We start from the raw sequence: 21,409 nt of genomic DNA, 5'->3' as shown, positions 1-21,409 counted from the left end.
ACACAAAGCTTGGATTGTAAGCACAGCGGCCCGACCCACCTGCTGTTCTGTTTGAGAAGGACAGCCAATCAGCATTAAGTCTTAATGGGATAGAAGCTTCAGACACAGAATCCCCTTATTATAAATTCATGATAATAATTCATGTCAGTAACACGTTACGCTACTTTGTTTCAGTGGTTGTTTAGTCTAATATAAAAGCAACTCTGTTTCCATATAAGGAAAATAAATATTCTAGGTAAACAAAGCACTCTTTAGCCCCTACAATAGTAAATGTTAATGTTGTCTATAGGCAGTGCTTATCTTGTATATACGGGAATGTGATTTAATCACTAAAGTGATCTCTTTTGCATTTTTCTAATGTAACATAATATTCACTCGGTTCAATTTATCCTAATTATTTTACGTAAGAAATTGGCAAAAGGGTCACTGAATGAGTCACAGTATGAGACGCGCAAAACATACAAAAACACATTAAATATACCCCTGATGTATCAGTACAATAGAAAATTAACTCTAACCCTACGGTATGTTTTGGAGAATAACAATATGTACAATAACAATATGACTGGAAATAAAAGAAAAAAAATAGTCTCTAATGTGTGTGCGTGGGATGTATTTGCATCACATTTATTTCAGTTATTTCTTTGTTCTTTCCATATACAGTGCTTGACAATTTTTTTAGCCCACCACCCAGTCTAAGTGACAGTACTGGTTATAACCCAAAGGATTTTAATGCTTCTGTAATGGTTAATCCTGCATATTTCTAATACTAAAAAACAAAAGACTGAAAAACACAGTGAAGCACATCATTTAATTTTGATTAAAATCCTAAATTACAGTTATTTACTTGCATTCCTGAACAAAAACATTAGTTTGACTGTTATGCTTGAATAATTTATGGCATCTCAGAGAAGTGGGCCGGCTCAAATTTGGGTATATAAAATGACTCACTTTGGTATTTGCCTAATAAATAACAATATAATTGTTAGTTTTAAAGAGTTCTACAATATTTCTGGAGATACAGATTTCTTTTTCCGCAGACAGAAGGACAGAGATAAACCTGACACAGATTTGCTGAACTCAGTGCATGAACATTCAAGTGTTTGAGACACAAATGGAAAAGGATACACAGACAGGCAAATATGAAGTCAAAAAATAAAAGGTGAGAGTGGAAGTAAAGTGGCCAAAGGGTCTTTCTTTTTGTTCCGTTTATTACACACCGCCTTTTTCTTGATTTTGGCAGCCTTCTGTACCCTCTGGCAGGCAGGCAGGCAGGCAGGCAGGCAGGCAGGCGTTGGGACGGGACGGGACAAGGTCAGCAGATACAGGAGCACAAAAAACAGGAGGAAGAGGAGGAGGAAATAAAGAAGGTAAATAAAAGAAGGTAAGACAGTAAAGCCCCAAACCAAAAGGCAGGTGTGCTGTCGCTGCTCTCACAAACAGGAAGAGTGACAGAAAGAAAGAGAGCGAGAGAGGAGGAGTGTGTTTGTTGAGAAAGCGTTTCGCACAGCCATATTGGTTATCACAACAGCAATTACAGATGGTAATAATTGCTTCTTTAAAAAAACAAACAAAAAGCGTGTAGACATGGACTGACACTGTTCCTGCATTCTTCACAAAGCTTTTTAAGCTACTGTGCTGAACAAAGCATTTAATCAACACACAGACAAACTCTGTCATTCAGATCAAACGCACGGGCGCTGCTCTTACCGACTTTCACGTTTACGACACAGTCTAAATGCTGCTAGCAGAAAAGACATGCTGGAAAAAACAATCAACAACACACACAGAGAACGGGGGCGATAAGCCCTGTGCAAGGATTTCAACTCTCTGCTTTGGGTTTGTTTGGTTTTTGGGTTCTTTTTTTTTTCAAGGTCAAGTCACTGTGTTTGGAATTAAAGAGCTTAGCTAATATGGAGACAGTTTTACTGAGCTAATGGGTGTGATTAGTTCATCAGTAACACTGTTCATGTAGTGGGCTCTAACAGTTGACCTTAGATAACTAATCTTTAGGAGGACTCTTAGCTCTCGGTAATCTTTCAATTTATCCCCTCCGTATAAGGTTCAAGCTGAGCTGCTGGCCTTCCTTCCATCTACCATCGACCAGAGGAAATTATCTTGACATTACATTTTCGAGTGCAGGCCTGGATGTTTGCCTGAGCCACTGCTGCAAAGCTGTAACCACCAACACAGTATTAATAACAGCCCAGAGGGAAGTGTCTTTTTCCAGCTTTCAATCTGTAAAGTTTCCTCTTCTGTGATCGGCTCTCAGGAAGACAAACATCTGAGGCTTTGAGCAACACCTACTGCTCTGCTGACGAGGAGCAAGGGGGGGGGGGTAGTGAAAGGGAATGGGGGGGGGGGGGGGGTTGAAACTTCATAAATATTACATCAAACAGCGAGTTGACATCATGGCACAAAGATCTGCATAAGCAGCCTACACAGCTCTGCTACAATTTACCTGCCATACTTCTTTTTGCTCAGTTCAGCACCACAGGGTTCGAACCTGTGCTTTATTATACCACACAGATGCTTCCTTGGGTTGATGTGAGGCAAAAATACAAGTGTGGCAGAAATATACTCTAGTCAACTTGTTTTTATTTAAATAGCACATATTTATAAAGAACAGGAGAGGACACGAGGTTCTTTCTATGTGTGGTTTGTGTTAAGCCGACAGTCTCCATTTCAGTGTTTAAGGTCGGTTGCTATAGTGCTATTCATTCGGTTCACAAGGGATAAATGAATTATATAATGAAGGGCCAATCGAGGGAAATCACTGAGAGAAAACGGCTGATTTGCTGCAGTCGGTTGGAGAAGATTTTGTGCAGGCAGACAACTGTGTGGCAAAGAGCGAGTGATAAAAGTGCACATGGACAGTCATGCCAGCGACACACTTCTGTAAATTGCACTTCATGGTTGCGATGATGACATTGTGGGCAATGTTTACAGCAGCTCTGCCTGTTCAACCAAGGTCTCAGTTCCTAGGCTGTAAACAACCTTCATTCTTTAGTGAAATCTGCTGATTGAATGACACGTTTAATTAACACACTGTAAGAGACCTTTGTGTCAGTCATGTCTTCACTTCTTGAAAAGCGGTTTAGGGATGCTGGGTAAGGATGCAGGGGGTAGGACTCCCTTGCAGTACCTGCTCTATTCACACGCAGGCTTTGTAGTGTAGAGCTGGCAGGATGAAGTCTGTTTAATGTTGAGTCTGACTGATCTGGACACATGCTGGTCTATCACATACTGCCTCTCCAGGTGATGCCTCGAAAAATTCAGGCCTTCGGGGCATGTGTGAAACCCACTGTAACTCTTTCAGAAAGACTGGCCGACAACACTGAAGATTCAACTTTTGTTAATAGATATTCTATTAAAAATAACTAAAGGAAATCAACTAAACATTCATTCGGTAGCTTTTCCAAAATTTGTACAGTCATAAACAAATGTACACCCATTAACTTTTGTATTGACGTTTTCACACTACATTTTTTTCATATTAACACTTACACATTTCTAGCAATGCTCAGGAACATTTTGATATGTATTAATATTTTTGCACTGCTAACTCTCAACCCTAAGCTAATCTGAAGAACACGACAATAAGGATAGGGCTGAGGGCTATGTGACATAATTAGTGTTCTGTCTTAACCCTTTATAGGGCAAGGAAGCTTAAATGCTAACTAAATGTTAACTTAAACTGACATCAAAACTGGCTTTCTCATGCCTCACTGTGAAGTTGTAAAACTACATGGATAAAACAGAGAGAATGAGGAGGAACTTCTCCCCCCGGGCTATTTGGGCCCTGAACCAGGTGTAGGACTGGACTCTTTGAATTTGGATTTCTCCTAACCGGTCAGCAAAGATCCGACAATGTGACAAATAGGGATGTTATTGCATCTGATCAATCAGCAGTGCTCTTCCTGAATTTGGGAAATTGGGTTTATTAGCACAAGACATGAGAAGTCCATTTTTAGACATACACCAGTCTAGTGAACCATACTTGTGTTAACTCTAAAACGAATCCTTATCATAAATGACAATAGTAGTCAATAATATATTGGATGTTACCACAGGAAATTTAACTTATAGGCATTTTCAAGCTATAAATCGTAACATATGTGATTTTGTTCGTTTATGACCTTATAGTAGTTTTTAGTATACTTCCAGATTGCATATATTTGTTTATTTTTACTGTGAATGTTATTTACTGTTAAATCAATTTAGTAATTCAGTGATGTGGATTATTTTGTTTTGATTCAGCGACATATAAAAAGACTAAGGGCTACTAACAGTAGTTATAATGTTATTTTTTGGCTCAATACTGACTCAGAAATATACTCTCTCTTCTCCCATGCACATGTCTATTTATGAAAGCCTGCCCATTAAGTATCATGACATAGGATAGCACAGCATCCATATGAGTCTGTACACATGCTCAGCTCAGTGAATGAGCTGAAATGAACCTAAATATTTGAAGAAAAGTATAAATGTTTAGCCATATTGTCTTTTTAGTAGGGGTGCAACGATATTCGTATCGATATTGAACCGTTCGATACAGTGCTTTCGGTTCGGTACGCATATGTATCGAACAATACAACATTTGTAATTTATTTTATCAACTTTCCTTCTGACGATGCTGTCTGTGTTGAGCGCTCAGTGAATCTGCGTTCGACTACTCCGCCTAGGCTGCACTGTCGAGCGCAGATCCACTGAGCGCTCCACACAGACAGCATAGTCAGGAGGAAGAGTGCAGGGCACCTCCCCCACCCTCATTCAGATCTGGCATTTGGAATTATTTTGGTTTTCATGTGACGTATGACCCTGAAGGTAAGCGAGTCATGGACTAAAGTAAAACAGTATGTTGGATGTGCCATGCAATGCTCAATTACATGGGTGGGAACTAGTGTGTTAGCGCAGTTAGCTCGTTAACGTGTTGGCCGTCTAGCCCCATGCACGGGGCGATCGACGGTAGCTCGTTAACGGAGATTTGCCGTGTTGTGGTGTTAAGGTCATTTCAACGAGATTAACCTGAAAGCACTAGTGGGAACACAACGAATATGACTGCACATTTACGCCGACATCATCCTAGTGCAAAGACAAAAACAACAAGCATGCTACTAACTTTAGCCGAGTCATTTAGACAGCTCTTAGCACATGATTCTCCTTATGCTGCTGAGAATATAGCCCAGAAGAAGCGGATAGTATAGCTTTTATTTTGGAAAGAGACATTTCTCTGTAATAAACTCTCTTTTCCAAAGATGCATGATTCCTCAATCAGATACAGGACTTGCAATATCGCTAGCCCGACGTCCTGGAGCTAGCGATTTTTTCAGTCGGGCTACCAAAATCTATCTCTTCCCTGCCCGTTGGGCTATTGTAGGAAGGAAAAATATATGTCAATGCTTTTGCATTCTTTCAGAAATGTAGCTGGGTAATTATGTCATTGGCATCGGTGAGCCACTGTCAATATGTGACATATTGAAATCGCGTTTGAATTTGCGCTTGTTTTTTTGCTTTCACTTTGCAATCGTGCGAACTGTGTATAGAGAGCGACAGCACTGATCTGTGAGTGATGATAATTTGCGCACCAATTCCTCTGACATCGTCTTATTAATCGTTAGCTTACTATGCAAACATGACAAGTGAAATCTCCCGCAGCAAGCTTAAACATGTGAGAGGTTGATCGCGCAGAGAATCGCTGAGCTTATGTGAGTGCGCGTGTAAAAGCAGCAGTATATATATTTTAGTTCTGCTGAGCCAAATAAGACAGGTCAGGGTGAAGAAGTGACAGCCAAAGAAAAGCTTACCACAAAACGGAGAAGTTATGACAAATCAGACTATAAGGCAAAAAGAAAGTGCAGCTTTATGGTTTCATGGACAAAATAATTTCTGTGGCTGCAATATGACGAGCTAAATAACCAGGGCTGCACATAAGTGGTCCACAGGTGCGCATTCGCTGTCAAAATAAAAAACACGCACAAGGGTTAGGGTTAAATTTAAAAACTGTACTTTTGAGTTAAAATATATATTTATAATTTTAATAAATGACAAATTAAAAAGGCATGAACATTTTTTTTGTATCGAAAAAATATCGAACCGTGACACCAAAGTATCGAACCGAACCGAACCGTGAATTTTGTGTATCGTTGCACCCCTACTTTTTAGATATCAATGCCACCTCACAGCAGCTTCACCGAGTACCATGAAGCAGCAGGCTGTGACTACACCTTGATATGTGTGTTATATTTGTGAAACATGTCAGCGCAGTCAAGATACATACGTTTTCCTTTGAGTTTATGTGTGTTTTCCCTATATTTTCATATACAAACCTTATGGAAACTCTAATTATGTAGGATTGTCCCTTAATAATTACATGAACAAAATTATATGTTTGTTTATTTCACACAAGCATAAGAAACCTGCAAAATGTGGCTAAAACGGAGACAATACAACCAATATGAGAAGCTTAAACAGACTTTGGTCACACGTCGATTAACAAGTCTTATTTCAGCATGTAACTTTCTAAAAGTAGACCACTACGGAGGCGGTCATTCAATATTTAGAATAACATCAAAGCTTGTATTCACACGAGAGGGAGATAAAAGAGGCCAGTGCTCGGTTAGCAACTACGCACCAGAACGTTAGCACTAATGTCATCTTGTCACGACACGAGATGACATCAGTCACCTGGCAGAGGGACTGCGAGCCCAAAACAGATAAATGTGACCAGTACCATAAGTCTGACAGTCTAGTTTGTCATAAGAGATGTTTTATCACAAGAGCTCTGGACAGTGATGAAAAGCTTCTCCAAACTAACATCAAATGAGCCTCTTTGAGCTGCACTAGCACCATCCACAGCACTTTTCTGAAACATCATTTTTGTAATGATATTAGTGAACAGCAGGGAGGCTCACATGCCAGAAGCCCCATTATCCAGTCGGCTGTGACGAACACACGTGCCCTGAAGTCTAATCTGGCCAAGTTTTTCAGCTGCCCTAAAAGACCACTGATGCTTAATACATGACTATACTGCTTAGAAAAAATAATTAATATCCATGTACTGTATATTTCATTTGGAAGTTTGTGGGTATGAGTTAAGAAATAATGTCATAGCTGTTATAAATGACTAAATATAACAGAATATTCTGCAGTACCAGGATTTTGTTTGTGTTTTCCCATTCTATGCATGTACAGTAATGTGAAAAATGACACTGTATCAGGAATACACTCTCTGTATTAGTCATGTAATGCCACTGAGTGTTCCTGTAAGGCTTCTATGTCCTTTTATATGTCTTTAGGTACATTTGAATGTTTCTGGTGCTGCTTAAACAACAACAGAATGATGGCACATCTGTTAGAAATTAGAGAACCGTCACTGAATAAAAAGCTCCGTCCGAAGGGAACGGCCTCTCAGCAGCTTCCTACTGGAGGAACTGTTTATTCAACTAATACATATTTCCAGATACTTAGGATCACCGGCAGTACTTCCTGGTGACTTGGGACTACCGCAACCTCACTGCTGCTACTAGTGCTACTTCTCATCATCAATATTTGTTGAAGTTACAAATGATGTGGCTGACTACCCAACAGGGCAGCTGTAAATTACAACCCATGACCGACCCAGCTGGCTCTGATATTCACAGTTCTTCAGACTCAATTAGGGACTACAAAGCATTATGGAACCAGAGGAAAAACACTTTGCAACCAAAATTAGTCTTTAATGTTGTTAGGGCTGTCACGATGTGAGATTTTCCCTACATAATTATGTTAGCCATAGGAAATATTGCAAAAAATAAAGAAAAAAAGAAATGAAAATGGTCCCTGTGGTTTCTGTGAGAACTTATTTGCTCTTTGTTATTTCCTTCCTCTGCCTTCTGTTACAATGATTCATGTCTTTTTTTACTTTCTATTTAACTTTGACAGCTGCATTTTTACTCCTTTGTGATCGTCCGCATTATCCCCAGAGTTTTCCACGTACGTCTCATCATTCAATCAATTCTCCGTGTATATATAGCCCTCTTAAGCCTTGCTATCGGTTCGCTCTGTCTCCCTCTGTGTCCTCTCCTCAGCATACCTTAGCACACTTAGCTCTATTTATTGCTGTGCTTTGTGGATCTGACACAGAGGCTATGTGAACCATGTGGGTGCAGAGAGGAGGTGGGTTGCAATCTTTTTTAAAAAAAAGGGAAAAAAAGGATAAAGCCATTAGTAATCTAACAGAAGCAACAAACTGTGTAAATGTCTTCGGAACATCTGGAAAGATTATTCTGTTGTCTCTAATAAGGCAAATAACAAGCCTAAACCAGCCTGACCAAATGTCACTGACATGTGCAGTGCTCAGTTTGCACAGCTAGAACAGAGCAGCAAACTCTTGTAACTCAATCGGGCCAGCTGGAAAGTGCAGAGCACAAGGCGCAGGGCACAGTTGCACATTTTAAGAGGCTAGTATTAAGAAAGCAAGGAAAAGCAGTAACAAGGGCAGACAACAAATTGGTAATTAAATTAAGAATTTAAGTCCAGCCTGCTCATCTCCAACTGCTTCACTTAACAACCCAACAACAGCCTGACTCCACCTGTGTAGGTGAGCACAGATTAAATTGGAGAGTTGCAATAAACTTGACTCTTGAGCTGAATCATGGCTGTGCTGCCACTGGGTTGTTATCACCATGTTGTCATATCCGTGTTTCTGACATGATATTGCTGTTTCATATTATTTACTATCACCAGTATATTGTGACACCTATATTGTGAAAGCACAAGGAAGTGTGATTGTCTGTATGACTCAGAAATGCAGCGGTAACTGTGTCTTCGTATGTGAATCGGTGCACGAGTGGGTGTTTTTGAGTACCTTGACCCTGCTGACGGCCTCCTGGGCCTGCATCATTCGGATGTTCTTGGAGGGGTTCCTCTCAGACAGCAGCTGAGTGGAGCCCAGGTAGTTAGCAGCAAAGATAATCCCATCAATCAGGTCTTCTGGCTCACAGGGTCCTGGGACTGAGCCAGGGAGAGGCAGAGAGGATGGTGATTAAGAGGGAGACAAAGGGAAAGACAAAGCATGTTTAGACTGAAAGGGTGGAGCGTGCAGCGGAGAAGGTATTTTAATTACTGCAGTCAGTGTGCTGCGTGAAGAAAAAGAAGCCAAACACTGGAGATATAGTGATAAACGGCTGGATAGGCCTCAGCAGTGAAATGGCCACCGGCTGTGAGCTAATGGAGGTGCAGTGCTAACAGGAGCTGTGATTAATCTGCATCTGTGATATCCTGTGATATCTAGATGTGGACTCTCAGACACCCACTTTGGAGCACAATGTGCCACCATGATCTGATGGCAACTAAAGCCTTTTAAAACATACTGTTAGCCCTAGATCATGCCCAAAGGCAGGGAAGTACTGTAACTTATTGTGATTACTTGGTTTTTATTCCAAAATTTGAATTTCACCACCAAACAGATGTGCAGATGAACTTACCATCGACAAAGCTGGGGAAGGATGCGACCTTCTTTGTAGGCTGGAAGACAGAAACAGGTAATAGCAGATAAATGTTATGAATAGACTTACAGTGAATTACATATTGTACTTCTCTGCTGTTTCAAAATAAACGTGCTAAACTTCAAATTCTTTAAATAAACTTGACTTCAAATATGCCATCATGAAAGACACACTAGCAAAACAAGGCTTTCACAATAGTTGAAAGACCAGTGACGCCAAATTTACAGAATTATTCCTTTCATAGACAAAAACTATGATGAAATGTATTTACACAATCATCAACAAACAAAAACGAGATGAAAATGTTCTGCAGAGACGAGATCCAATCAGAACTAATTAAGTTGTGCAGAAAGGCGGGACGATCTTCTTCTCCACACATACAGACACCCTTTGCGTTTGATGTCAAGGAAAATAATATGATTAGTAAACCATGTGGAGCAACTCTCACCAGTAATAGCATGGCAAACTGAAGTTTTAGTCTATTATAATTATGACATTTAGTCAAATAAAACTAGACTGAAAGTAAAAGAACTTAGATGCCTAAATTATGACTACAGCTGCACGACATTTTAGTCACAAGACTATGACTAAAGCTAAATCAGAATTTGCTGTCAAAATGAACACTGACACAGATAAAAGCTTTTAAACCTTGCAGCTCCAGAATCTCCACGTGCCTGACTTGCTAAAAAGCACTATGGAAGCCGGAAAAGCCCGACTGCAAAGAGATATCGTATCCACGAGGGATGAGGAAGCTTTAGATGGCCACAGGGAGATTCATGAGATTCAAACACTGATCCTGGTGATACCACTGAGCCTTCCCTCCATATTCAGAGATTCTGCTCCCCTCAAGGACAAGGAAGTAAGGGTGGAGGGAGGGTGGTGGGAGGGTGGAACGGGGGCATCCTCCCACCGCAGACGTCTCGATGAGAAATGGCTCTCATAAAACCACAAGCAGAATGCTAGTCAATTATCAGGATGCTATCATGCCAAAAGCAGAGGACATGAGCTGAGGTTGTAATTACACAATTACTCATTTACTTAAATGGTCACACACACACACATGCACGCACAAACATAACCATATGGATGCACGCACACATAAACAACAATATATCCTGTGCAAACAACCTCGGGGTAGATAAATGACAAAGAAGGAAACGCTGCGACAGGATATCCAGAGAACGTCTTACCTCTGGTACGTTGTTGTTCTCCAGGGGGACGTTGAGGTCGGACCGCTGCTGTTTTCTGGGTTGCTCTGCGCCATTGCTCACCTGGCATGCCAACACAGAAGAACAGGTGCAAGGAAATTACAATGTGCAGGAAACGGAGGTTTTTAATGTGTAGCCAGCACTGTAACCAACAAGGTGAGTCAAAATGCTGTATCCAAGTCTCTTTTTGTGTACTTGTTTGAAGTTTTAAGCCACAAATACTACTGAAATTAAGCCCCAACGCCCCCTGATGCGGGGGCAAAAGGCAGGAGATCAGTTAGGCTTGGGGCTTAAGAGGTTAAGAAAACAAGCAGTATCGGTTCAAACCACTGGAATATAGTTCAGTTTGGTCTTTTAACAGTCTGCTCTCTTGTCAATTACACAATACATCCAGTAGATGCCACACAGATGCATATTTTAAATGTATTTCATATTTTAATGATGGATTAATCATTTAGAGTCTATCATCACATTCAGTATTCTTCTTCTTCTTCTCCTTTCGGCTACTCGTTTTAGGATCATCTGCCTCCATCTCATCGTATCCTTAGCATCCTCCTCTGTCACACCAACCCTCTGCATGCCCTCCTTCACTACATCCACGAGTCTTCCCTGTGGTCTTCCTCTATCCCTCCTGCCTGGCAGCTCCATATTCAACTGTCCAGTATATCCAATATCCCTCCTCAGCTCATGTCCAAACCATCTCAGCCTTGCCTCTCTAACTTTGTCTCCAAACCGCTCACCCTGAGCGGTCCCTCTGATGTACTTATTTCTAATCCTCTCCTTAGGTCCTGTGGGTCTTCATTCAGCTCGGCCCACTCCAAATCTGCCTCCTATCACTTTATCAGTGCCAATGTCTCCAAACCATACATCACAGCAGGTCTCACTACAATCTGATAAAACCTTCGCTTTCATTCTTGCAGCTATCCTTCCATCACAAATCACCCTGAAACTTGAATCCACCTACTCCACCCTGCCTGCTCTCTCTTTTCCATCTCTCTTGTGCACTGTCCATTTCTGTGGATGGTTGACCACAGGTATTTAAACTTTATGAATGAAAATTAGTCTTTTTCCTGTTCTCAGACATGTTCAAAAACTGGAGCATCATTGATGATGGCATGCGTCTTTCAATTATCCAGTGCAGCAGTCGGTATAGCCAGAACCATAACTTAGTAGGATGGAAAACACCCTTTCATTCCCCTGGATGCCCATTTTGCAGTCCACAATGGCTCATTAACATTTAATTGTATTAGTGGCGCAAATAAAATCCTCCTTCCAAGAAATCCCCCCCACTCCTCCTCCACAGCAAAGCAGTAAAGAAATGTGAAATTCAGAGGAAAAGCCCATGCTGTCATGCAGCTGCATAGCCTCCTTTGCGAACAGAAAAGCAGACATAAAGTTCTAATCAGTATTCACTGTGCCGCCCAACTCAGTTGTGCAAACAACCATTAAATTGATGAGATTCATGTTGTTGTTGGGAGGGATGGAATGCCAAACTGTGATGGTCTACAAAACTACATTTATGAGCAGCATCCCAAGTGAGTCCAGCCCACTGTACATTTTACAAATAGCCTTTATGTGCAACTGAACCATCAATAAATCAGCACTGCTTCAATCATCGGTGCAAATAGCATTCACAAGACACACACCAAATGATTGGCAGCTTCTGCTAATGTGTGCATATCTACAAGACAGGACTCACTTGTCCAATCACCCTCAAGTCTGAACTAAAATTAGGAGACATCCGCTACTTTTCTATAAAGTATCTTCAGCTAGAAGCAACATATCACTCAGCTGTCTTCAGCGATAATTACCTTTATCAGGCTGTGATGAATGCTCATCAGATTAACACATAATGGCACGCACATAAAATAAAATGTAAAAAGCATTTCAAGTAGTCTCTCTGTGATGTCCAGCTCCATATTTTTGTTACTAGATTAGTTCTAGTTCTAATTTATTTATCTAATATTGCTCCATGCAGATCTTCTGATTGGCTGCCACACAGGAGGTTTGCACATTAGTTGCATTTTCTGTGCTCAGACAGGGGCATTTGTCTTATTACCATATTGAGAATATCTGCTATATCTGACATTATAAAGAGACAACAGCAGAAAAAACTGGGATCTCAATATTTAACACCCTGGATTTGAGATACGAGAATTTGCCACAGAACCACCAAAAAAAACTTGTGAGACATTTCACTATTTCATGAACTTGCTGACAGCAACAACTATCAAAAAACTTGGGACTGGGAAACAAAAGGCTAAAAAAAATCAAAATCAGGCAGCACTGCATTAAAAACAGGCCTGATTCTGTCATGGAAAACACTGCATGGGCTCAGGAAGACTTCCATAAATCTCTGTCTGTTAACACAGTTCAATGTGCCATCCACAAATGGAGGTTAAAGCTCTATGGTGCAAAGAAGAAGCCATCTGTGAATATGATCCAGAAATATCGCCATCCTCTGGGCCAAGGCTCATTTAAAATGGACTGAGGCAAAGTGGAAAACTGTTTTGTAGTCCGCTGAATCCAAATTTGAAATTCATTTAAATACATGGACTCCAAGTCCTGCAGAACGAAGAGGAGAGGCTCCATCAGGCTTGTTATCAGCGCTCGGTTTTAGAGCAACATGGTGTTTTTTTTCCAGGAAAACCCTTAAATGTTTTATCAAGACAATGCAAAACATGTACTCCAGCTATAAGAACAGCAAGGCTTTGTAGTAGAAGAGTCCAGAATGAAATGGCCTGCTTTCACTCCAGATGTTTTATCAACTGAAACATTTGAAGCATAATGAAATGAAAAATACTACAAAGAAGAGCCAGGACTGTTGAACAACTAGAATCCTATATCAGACAAAAATGGGACAACATTCCTCTCCCAAAAATCCAGACACTGGTCACCTACACAGATGGAAACGTGGCCATGTCCAAACCTTTTTAGGTGTGTTGTTGACATCAAATTAAAAATGAGCTAATATTTTTGCTGAAATATTAAAATGTTTAAACATTTGACATTTTTTTCTGTGTTGTATTGTGAATAAAATCTAGACTTATGAGATTTTGTAATTATTTTCTTATGTTTTATTTTTATTTACTTACAAAGCGTTTTGACTGTTTTAGGTTGGCTTTGTATTTATGACTGAAAATGAGAGAACACATAAAAATATAGCTCATTGCAATACTACTTGTGTACAAGCATAGTCTTTAAACACTGGCCGTTTTAAGAAAAGCTTTGGATCCACCTAAATAAACTCTGCTAAAATCGCACCATTATTAATGTGAAAATGGCTTCTTTTAGTGAATCAAACACCAAGCTCTAAAAAACCCAACTGGATTGCTTTACGGTAGGAAAAGGAGCCCAGAACAAATTTTAAGCAAGTAAAAAGAAAAGTAACTGAGAAAGGTTATTGTGAGAAATTCTGTTTGCAAAATGTCAAAGCTGAAAACACATCAGCACAGCATCATTTTGTGTATACTTGTATTTGTGTGTAGATGACCTCCCTGAACAGTCTTTTAACTCTTCAGTTAACATGATCTTTTGGCTCCACATTGTGCAAAAGACATCTTTTTTTAAATTCACTGTTGTCCCGGTCTAGTTTAGGGTCATTCTGAAGTGGTGCACAGAGAACATTTCTTTGAATAAGAGAGAACAAAATGACCGAATTATCTCAGTGAGCCTGGGAGTCATCTCCATCTGCACTTAACTGTTTTTTTGTGTGTGTGTGTGTGTGTGTGTGTTTCAATTTCATCAAGCCACTACAATGCCTGACCCACTTCTGTGCTACAAATGAGCTACATATATGCAGTGAATGTACCAGCGCTCGTGCACACCGTGGAGCAGGTGGGTATCAGCATGCTGCCCACAGGAGACTATCCCTGTTCTCCTTTTACCATCTGACTTTTAGAGGGTGGAGGGGCTCTGCGTGTGTTCGACTCTATCGGCATGCATGTACAGCATGTGTGCATTAATCAAGATCCGTGAGAAGCAGAGAGATGAGGAGGGGGACATCTCAAGGTAACGCGGGGGAGGGGTGACACTCCTGTTATTCTCTGGGTGGTAATGACAAACATGTCACCTGTAACTCATCTCCTTCTTATCACCACAAATCTCTTTAAATCACATCCAGTGGCAAGGGTCTGTTGTATATGGCCAGAATATACTGTGCAGGGGCCTCCATTCATGTCCTCTCATGTTCTGTTTTTCTCTTATAGCCTTGACTTCAGTGAACAGCGTACAGCAGACAGTTTAACTAGTCGTAAAATGAAACAGGTTAAACAGGTTCTGAATTAGGTTGAAATGTAACCTTTTGTCATTAATGTGATTTTTTTTATCGGTATTTATTCTTTTTTGCTTATTTATACTTGGAGGGCAATCTATATACGTACCTCTGGACCAAGAAGTAATGCACCTTCATGCTTTTTTCCAAACTCTATAAACATGAAATGAAAATACCCTGTGATGTCTTCTTCTAATGCCCATAAGAACAGATCATGAAAAAGACCAAATTAAGAAAGTAAAGGAATTTAAACACTGATATTTTTTAATATATACATGCTTATAAAAATAAAGTATCCTGTTGTTGCTTTACTGGTACATTGGTTTGTTACTGGGGCATTGCCAAGCTTATCATGTATTATGGCACCTAAAAGGAAACTAAAACCTAAAGGTATGAGTAATACAAAACATTTTAGTAACTGAGAATGAAAATGAAAATGCAACAACTCACTGGAACAATATTTTTCCTTATAGAACTCATTAAAATAAAAGAAAAACATACAGGAAATAAGTCAAATTTGTCGGCATAATCGTCATGAGGAGGCTTTGGGTCAAGTTTATTAACCCCGGGGTGTCGGCATGATTATTATTCAATTTTTCCTCATAAAATAATGTGTTTTCATGTAAGTTAGATCAACAAAGAAACAATAAAAGCTTAAAACCAAAGAGTAAAATTTGTATTTTGCCCAATTTCTTTTTGCGTTTGGCCCAACAAAGGCAAATCTCCTGGGGTTGCACCTCAAAATCTCAGAGAAACGGTGCAAATATGGTCTTTTTTTACTGCTTGGGAACATGTACACACCTTTTTGGCCATTAAGAAGGTACACACAGTTACCTTGAGGTCCAATAATTAACCCTAAGGGGGTACATTTATATAGACTGTGGACTTCCTCTAGTTCTAGTGTAAGTCTAATTGTTGAATGTTGCCATTGCGTTTCTTAAATTTGTACAGTCTTAGTTCAAGCAGTAGGATCAAAGTCATTCCTTTGATCCTGACCACCTCTCCAACCACTCTGTGCTGGGGGAGGTTTTATTGTAGATACATCCTATCGGAAAGATCTGTTTCTTTTGATGTAAGCTTCCTGGGTTTACGACCCTTTGGTCAGCAGGAGGTCTGACACACACACACACACACACACACACACACACACACACACACACATTCTTACAGAAGTTCACACATATACATAAAATGCTTTGTCTTAGAACCAAGGGGGCGTGGTTTTGTTCTGACGTGCTTTGTGTGAACTGTCTCTCAATAAAAGGTAGCAGGAGGAGGTCAGATCTCGGGGTCATTTTCGTGGTGGACACAGACGAGGCCTCCCTTGTGCAAATAATCGATCGATCGACTGTCTTGTTTTCTTCATGATGAATAAGTCTCTAGAATTAGCGGGGTTTGTGGAAACACAGACCCAACAGTGTATTTATGTAAAAACAAACTAAGCCTTCTTCTTGAACAAGGGAATGAAACCATGTAAACACAGTTACTTCGGGCTATATAATTAAATCGGTGTAGCCTGATAATGTGTGGCTCATCTCTTTAGTTTTTCTGTTGTTCTGTGCAATAAATTACTTTGAAGATGAGGCCCTGAACTCATTCGGTTCAGGGATTAAATATAAATATAATACAACAGCAATACTCTTCAGCTCACCTGCTCTTGGGGCCATCTCTGCCTGTCATCAGGTGAGCGTGGATGCGTCTTGTGGCCCCGCTGGAGATCAGGGTTGTTGTGGTGCATGGAGGGGAGGTTGAGGGACTTGGGCCTACTGTCGTGTCGGTGGTGAGGTGGAGGGTAAGGTGCTGCGTCGGGCTTGGAGTGAGGGTAGTCACTTGGTGCGGGGTCCTGTGCCAGCTCTTCCGGGCTTTGGTCTGTGCCACTGCTGAGACTCCCCATGCTCATACTCATCTTAATCTCAGCAACAATTTGATCAATGTCCTCCTCAGCTTCCTCCCCTGTTTCCCCCTCAACCACCAGCACTTTACGGCTTCGGTAGGGAGAGACTCGCACCGAGTTCCCGTTGTCTTCAGGGGCGTAGTAGTCTCCGGTGTAGGCCCTTCCATTTCTCTCCTCCTCCTCGCCTTCCTCTTCTTCATCCTCGTTAGGGCAGTAGTCCTCGCTCTCCGCCTCCTCTTCTTCTCTGTCAGCCCTTCGGGTGTGTGCGGCATCCTGCGTGGCAGGCTGGTGGTGGTGATGATGGTGGTGGTGATGGTCCAGGATGGGCTCCGGTCGTCCGTTGTATATCTGCTCATCGGGATCTTGCTCCACCACCTCACAGCGGACCTCTCCCTCTCCCTCACCCCACTCCTCCACTCGGTGCCTCTCACGACCCGCCCACTGCTCCTGCCTGGCCTGGCACTCCTCCCTCCACTCCTCTCGCGGCTCCTCATCTCCCTGTCTCCACTCTTTCCTCACCTCTTCCTCCTCTTCTCTCCACTCTTCCCTCACCTCTTCCTCCTCTTCTCTCCACTCTTCCCTCACTGCCCCTTCCCCCTCCTCATCTTCCACCCATTCTTCGTCTCTCGCTTGCCCCTCCCCCTCTTCGGTCCAGCCCTCCACAGCTTCCTGGCATTCATCAGTGTGGGACCCGCCAAGCTGCATGGTGCTGGTGCAGTCCCCCCGGCTGTGGCTGTGGTTGCAGTCTCCCTGGTTGTTGCAGTCCATGCCCTCCAGGTAGCTGTCATCCTCTGGGCAGTAGCGGATGTAGTAAGTAACACCTTCATCCTCCTCTGCCAACCCTGAAGAAGTTTTATAATCACATTAAGTTGTGGTCCTTATATTTGGAGCTTCTTCACTAATATAATTATCACTATAAGTCTATAAGTTGTATGCATACTTTAGCTTACTGATGTCTAAATCGCAAACAGTTACTAAGCATGAGCAGGCTCAATTTCTATTTAAAGGACAAACTTTGGTAGCTACAAAATGTTATTTATGGGTTTTCCTTTGATTTGTAGAACCAATAAAAAAATCAGTACTGCAAATATTGTGCCAATTAGCAGAATTAATAATAATGGATATTAAAATATTATAAAAAATATTATAAAAATAAAAGGTAAAACAGAAAAGTTGACCATGTACACATTTACCGTCATCATAGTCATCATCATCTGAGGTGTTGTTTATATAATCAGAGCTGGAATCATCATCCAGGCTGTCGGCTCCACCGTGGAAGTCCCCCTGGTTAGGGTCATCTCGGTCGTGGTTATGTTCCGGCGTGGATGGTGTTGCTGGACGCTGATCCTGAAGTTCTGCGTCTGGTTCGTGGTTGCTGTACCGCTTCACTTCCTCCTCCTGATCTGCATCCGCTTCTGGATGACTGCGCCCCGTGTCTTGAGACTTGGGAGAAGAATATTGTGCCTTGCAGGAGTGAGGGAGAGGTTTCGGCTCACGCGATTCTTTGGGGTAGCGGTGTGGGCGTTGCCGCGCCGCTACTGCTTTCAGATCACATGACTCTGTAGCGTGAGTGGTAGGACAGGAGGCGGGACCTGGGGCAGCCATACTATTTCCTCCACTGGTCCCTGGCCTCTTCCTTTGAGCCATGGTTGGCGGCTTACAGGCCATGCATTGTTGTGGGTTTTACCCTACGTGACAGAGGAAAAACAGGAGAAAGACTTCAGAATGTCTTAAAATTCAGATGCATTACATGATTGTTCACATCTACAAGGCCAAAGCTGGTATAATTATAAGGTTTTAGGACAAATCCATAAAATGTGTTATCACATTTCTATAAACAGATTCCCTTTATCAAACAGACCCATGTGCAAACAAACACATTCTGGGACTCCAATATATTCTTGTAATTAAATAAGACATGGTTTATTTACAGTGTACAGTCTAAAGAACACTTTGGTGCTTACTTCAAATTTCAAACTCCAAATTCACAACAGCGGTTTTGACATGTTGCTCAGGCTGTTTTATAACCATAAACACAAAGAACAGAGCCTTTCTGGGCATACTGCCTGCACATAAACCTAATGGGACAATGCCAGACAAAGAATCAATAGTTAAATCAAGGTCATCTCCACATAGGTGCTGAACATGTGCACAGATACCAGTGCAGATGATCAGTCAATCAAGACACTTATTGATCCTTCTGAAGCTTACTCGCCGGGAATACTCAATGTGGGGACACGGTAAAAGCTGCTCCTATGGAAGATCTGTTTACGCAGGGCAGACAGAGAAACAACAAATTGTCTCTGTTCTCTAAAAGAATGATGAAAGATTTTTGCTTGCATATGAATGACCATTTTTCCCTTTGGAATCGAAAATGAAAATGAGAAATCAAGAGGAATTACTGAAAAAGGCATTAGTCTGTCAGTGTCATGCTGTGTCTTAGAGCAACGGTCCAAGTTTATGATGTATTTTTCACTTTAGGGCCTTTGTATTCAAAGAATGTAAGCCCTCTTCTTCATGATTTATAGATGGTTAACAGAAGTTGTGAAAAAGGTTCTTGGTAAGGAGGTTTCTTTGAAGCCGGTATTTGGTGGCACTTTTTGTACTTTCAGCTGCGAAGATCAAACAGTAGATGTCACTTTTATGAAAATAGTTATTAATGAGACACCATTACTAAAACCCACTGCTGTAAACATTACATATGCCACTCTCTAAAATACAAAAAGATTGAATAAAAGGACTATGAAAAGACTGAATAACCAAAATATGCATGCACTGTCTTAGACAATCCAGTCAAAGAAAAAGAGGCTAGTTTGCACAGATTATATTTAAGAACTAAGAACAACCAAACACAACTGTAACAAGCGAAGAATAAACACATAGCTCCAAAACAAGAACATAGTATGATATAAATGCACAAACAAATCACAAGATATATTTGCTGCACTGAATCCCAACATCCAACTGAAAAAGTTCAGCTCTTGTGTACTTTTCTGTTAGATGCATCCTTTGTGCACTGCCATCCATTTTGCCACCACCCTTACTCTATTGTGCCATCCAGCTGCCATAAACAACTTCCCTCAGAGGGCTGTTGCTACGACTTTCCCTCATTCTCACTCGCCATAATAACATTTTTCCATCACCAGCGATTAAACTGGTTAATTAGCTCTGCACAACCTGGCACAAAACAAAGGCGGGAACACACACAGAAACACACACGAGAGATTGTTCAAGGGAGTCAGATTAAATGTGCACACAGAGATATGTACATATGTACCGGGCTCTAATGACATCGCTAACATGAAGGTTTCTGCTCACCGAGTTTCTGCAAGTGCAGAGACATGGACACACCTGATGAAACACAGCAACACCATCACCTAATGAGGCGTCACTGTACATGACATGACACGTCAAAAGATTTTCCTTCTGTTCTATTGGCAGTGATTTCTATTAAAACCTTCACCTTTTCAATGTATTCTAAACCATGTATTGTTCATATCTCTTACCTGGTATCCTGAGGTTGGTGTCTGCTGTACAATAGCACTACGATCTGTTGTAACAACAGTCCTCCCTCCGCCTCTGCTCCTCGCTCCTCCCATCCCCCACCAGCTGCTCCACAGCATGCACCTCTGTGACTCCACCCTCCCTCTTTCTTCACATTGTAACCCAGCATCATCCTGTTGGAGCTCAGCCACGCCTCATACAAATCCCCAGAGCTGGGGGGAAGGATCGGTAACTATGGGTAACTGCATCCCCTGGGGGCTGATACCCTCTGACCTCCTCTTGGCTTCCTAGATTCACAAAAAAAAAAGTCACCTGTTCCTCATGTGGTGTTGCCTGACTGTTCACATCACATTTTTTGATTATTTACACCCCAGCGCCAATACAATTGCCATGTAATTCTGGAAATCCGGTAAGTCCCTAGCCAGGTGGCTTTTCCCAAATCAGCTTTGTGTGGCATTGTATTTGGGATTTGACTGTGTTTATTCACTTTGCATGAATTTGTACTTGAATGATAATGCCATAATAACAACACTCACAAGGGATGTGTCTCACCTGTTTTGTAATTTTAGAATAAATCACGGCACACAATCCATCTGTGCTTTTACACGGGTAAAAAGTCAGTTGGCGCTTACTTTTTTCTTTTGGTTTGTTGATGTTTTGGTTATCTACTAATCCACCCACATTTCCCACTTTTATAAGCACAAACATCCATCCATCTATTATCTTCAGAGCTTTTCCAATTTAGGGTCGCAGGAGACCTGGAGTCTATACCAGCTGTGAGTGGGAGAGAGGCAGGGTACAGCCTGGGACTAACACAGACACCAAACAGTCTCATATACACACCTACGGCCAATCACATAAAACTAAGCTACATGTCTTTAAACTGTGCGAGAAAACCTTTGGAGTTTTAAAAAAATGCAAACATACATAGAAACGCTCCAGCTCACCAAAAGGTTTGCACCCAGAACATTCTCTCGGCCCAAGACACTAACACAACAGTAATTTCTGTACTGAAATGTGGTGCACTCCTAACAAGAAAAAC

The 21,409-nt window shown here is 41.3% G+C and overlaps 1 protein-coding gene across 4 annotated transcripts in view; it reads right to left on the bottom strand.

Annotated features, from left to right (window-relative positions):
• apba2b (amyloid beta (A4) precursor protein-binding, family A, member 2b) overlaps window positions 1–21,409 on the bottom strand; it is an 86,676-nt gene that overhangs the window by 15,231 nt on the left and 50,036 nt on the right. For 2 of the 4 annotated variants that reach the window (XM_085270237.1, XM_085270246.1), the window contains 6 exons: window positions 18,057–18,551; window positions 16,621–17,705; window positions 10,679–10,759; window positions 9,468–9,507; window positions 8,849–8,994; window positions 1,221–1,256 (listed from right to left, as the gene is read on the bottom strand). In XM_085270237.1, the coding sequence (XP_085126363.1) occupies window positions 1,221–1,256; window positions 8,849–8,994; window positions 9,468–9,507; window positions 10,679–10,759; window positions 16,621–17,705; window positions 18,057–18,531 (1,863 nt within the window). In that variant the 5' untranslated portion in view covers window positions 18,532–18,551. Of the gene's footprint in view, window positions 1–1,220; window positions 1,257–8,848; window positions 8,995–9,467; window positions 9,508–10,678; window positions 10,760–16,620; window positions 17,706–18,056; window positions 18,552–20,369; window positions 20,474–21,409 lie in introns of those variants that run through there. The other 2 variants (XM_085270253.1, XM_085270263.1) reach the window with 2 other exon arrangements.

Source organism: Mchenga conophoros, linkage group LG1, assembly GCF_057382185.1.
Source record: "Mchenga conophoros isolate Kocher_MC1m ecotype Shallow Benthic linkage group LG1, M_conophoros_male_GT1.1, whole genome shotgun sequence".
NCBI lineage: Eukaryota > Metazoa > Chordata > Actinopteri > Cichliformes > Cichlidae > Mchenga > Mchenga conophoros.
Note: the sequence above shows the minus strand (reverse complement) of the source record. Positions and strands in the feature narration are given on the sequence as shown.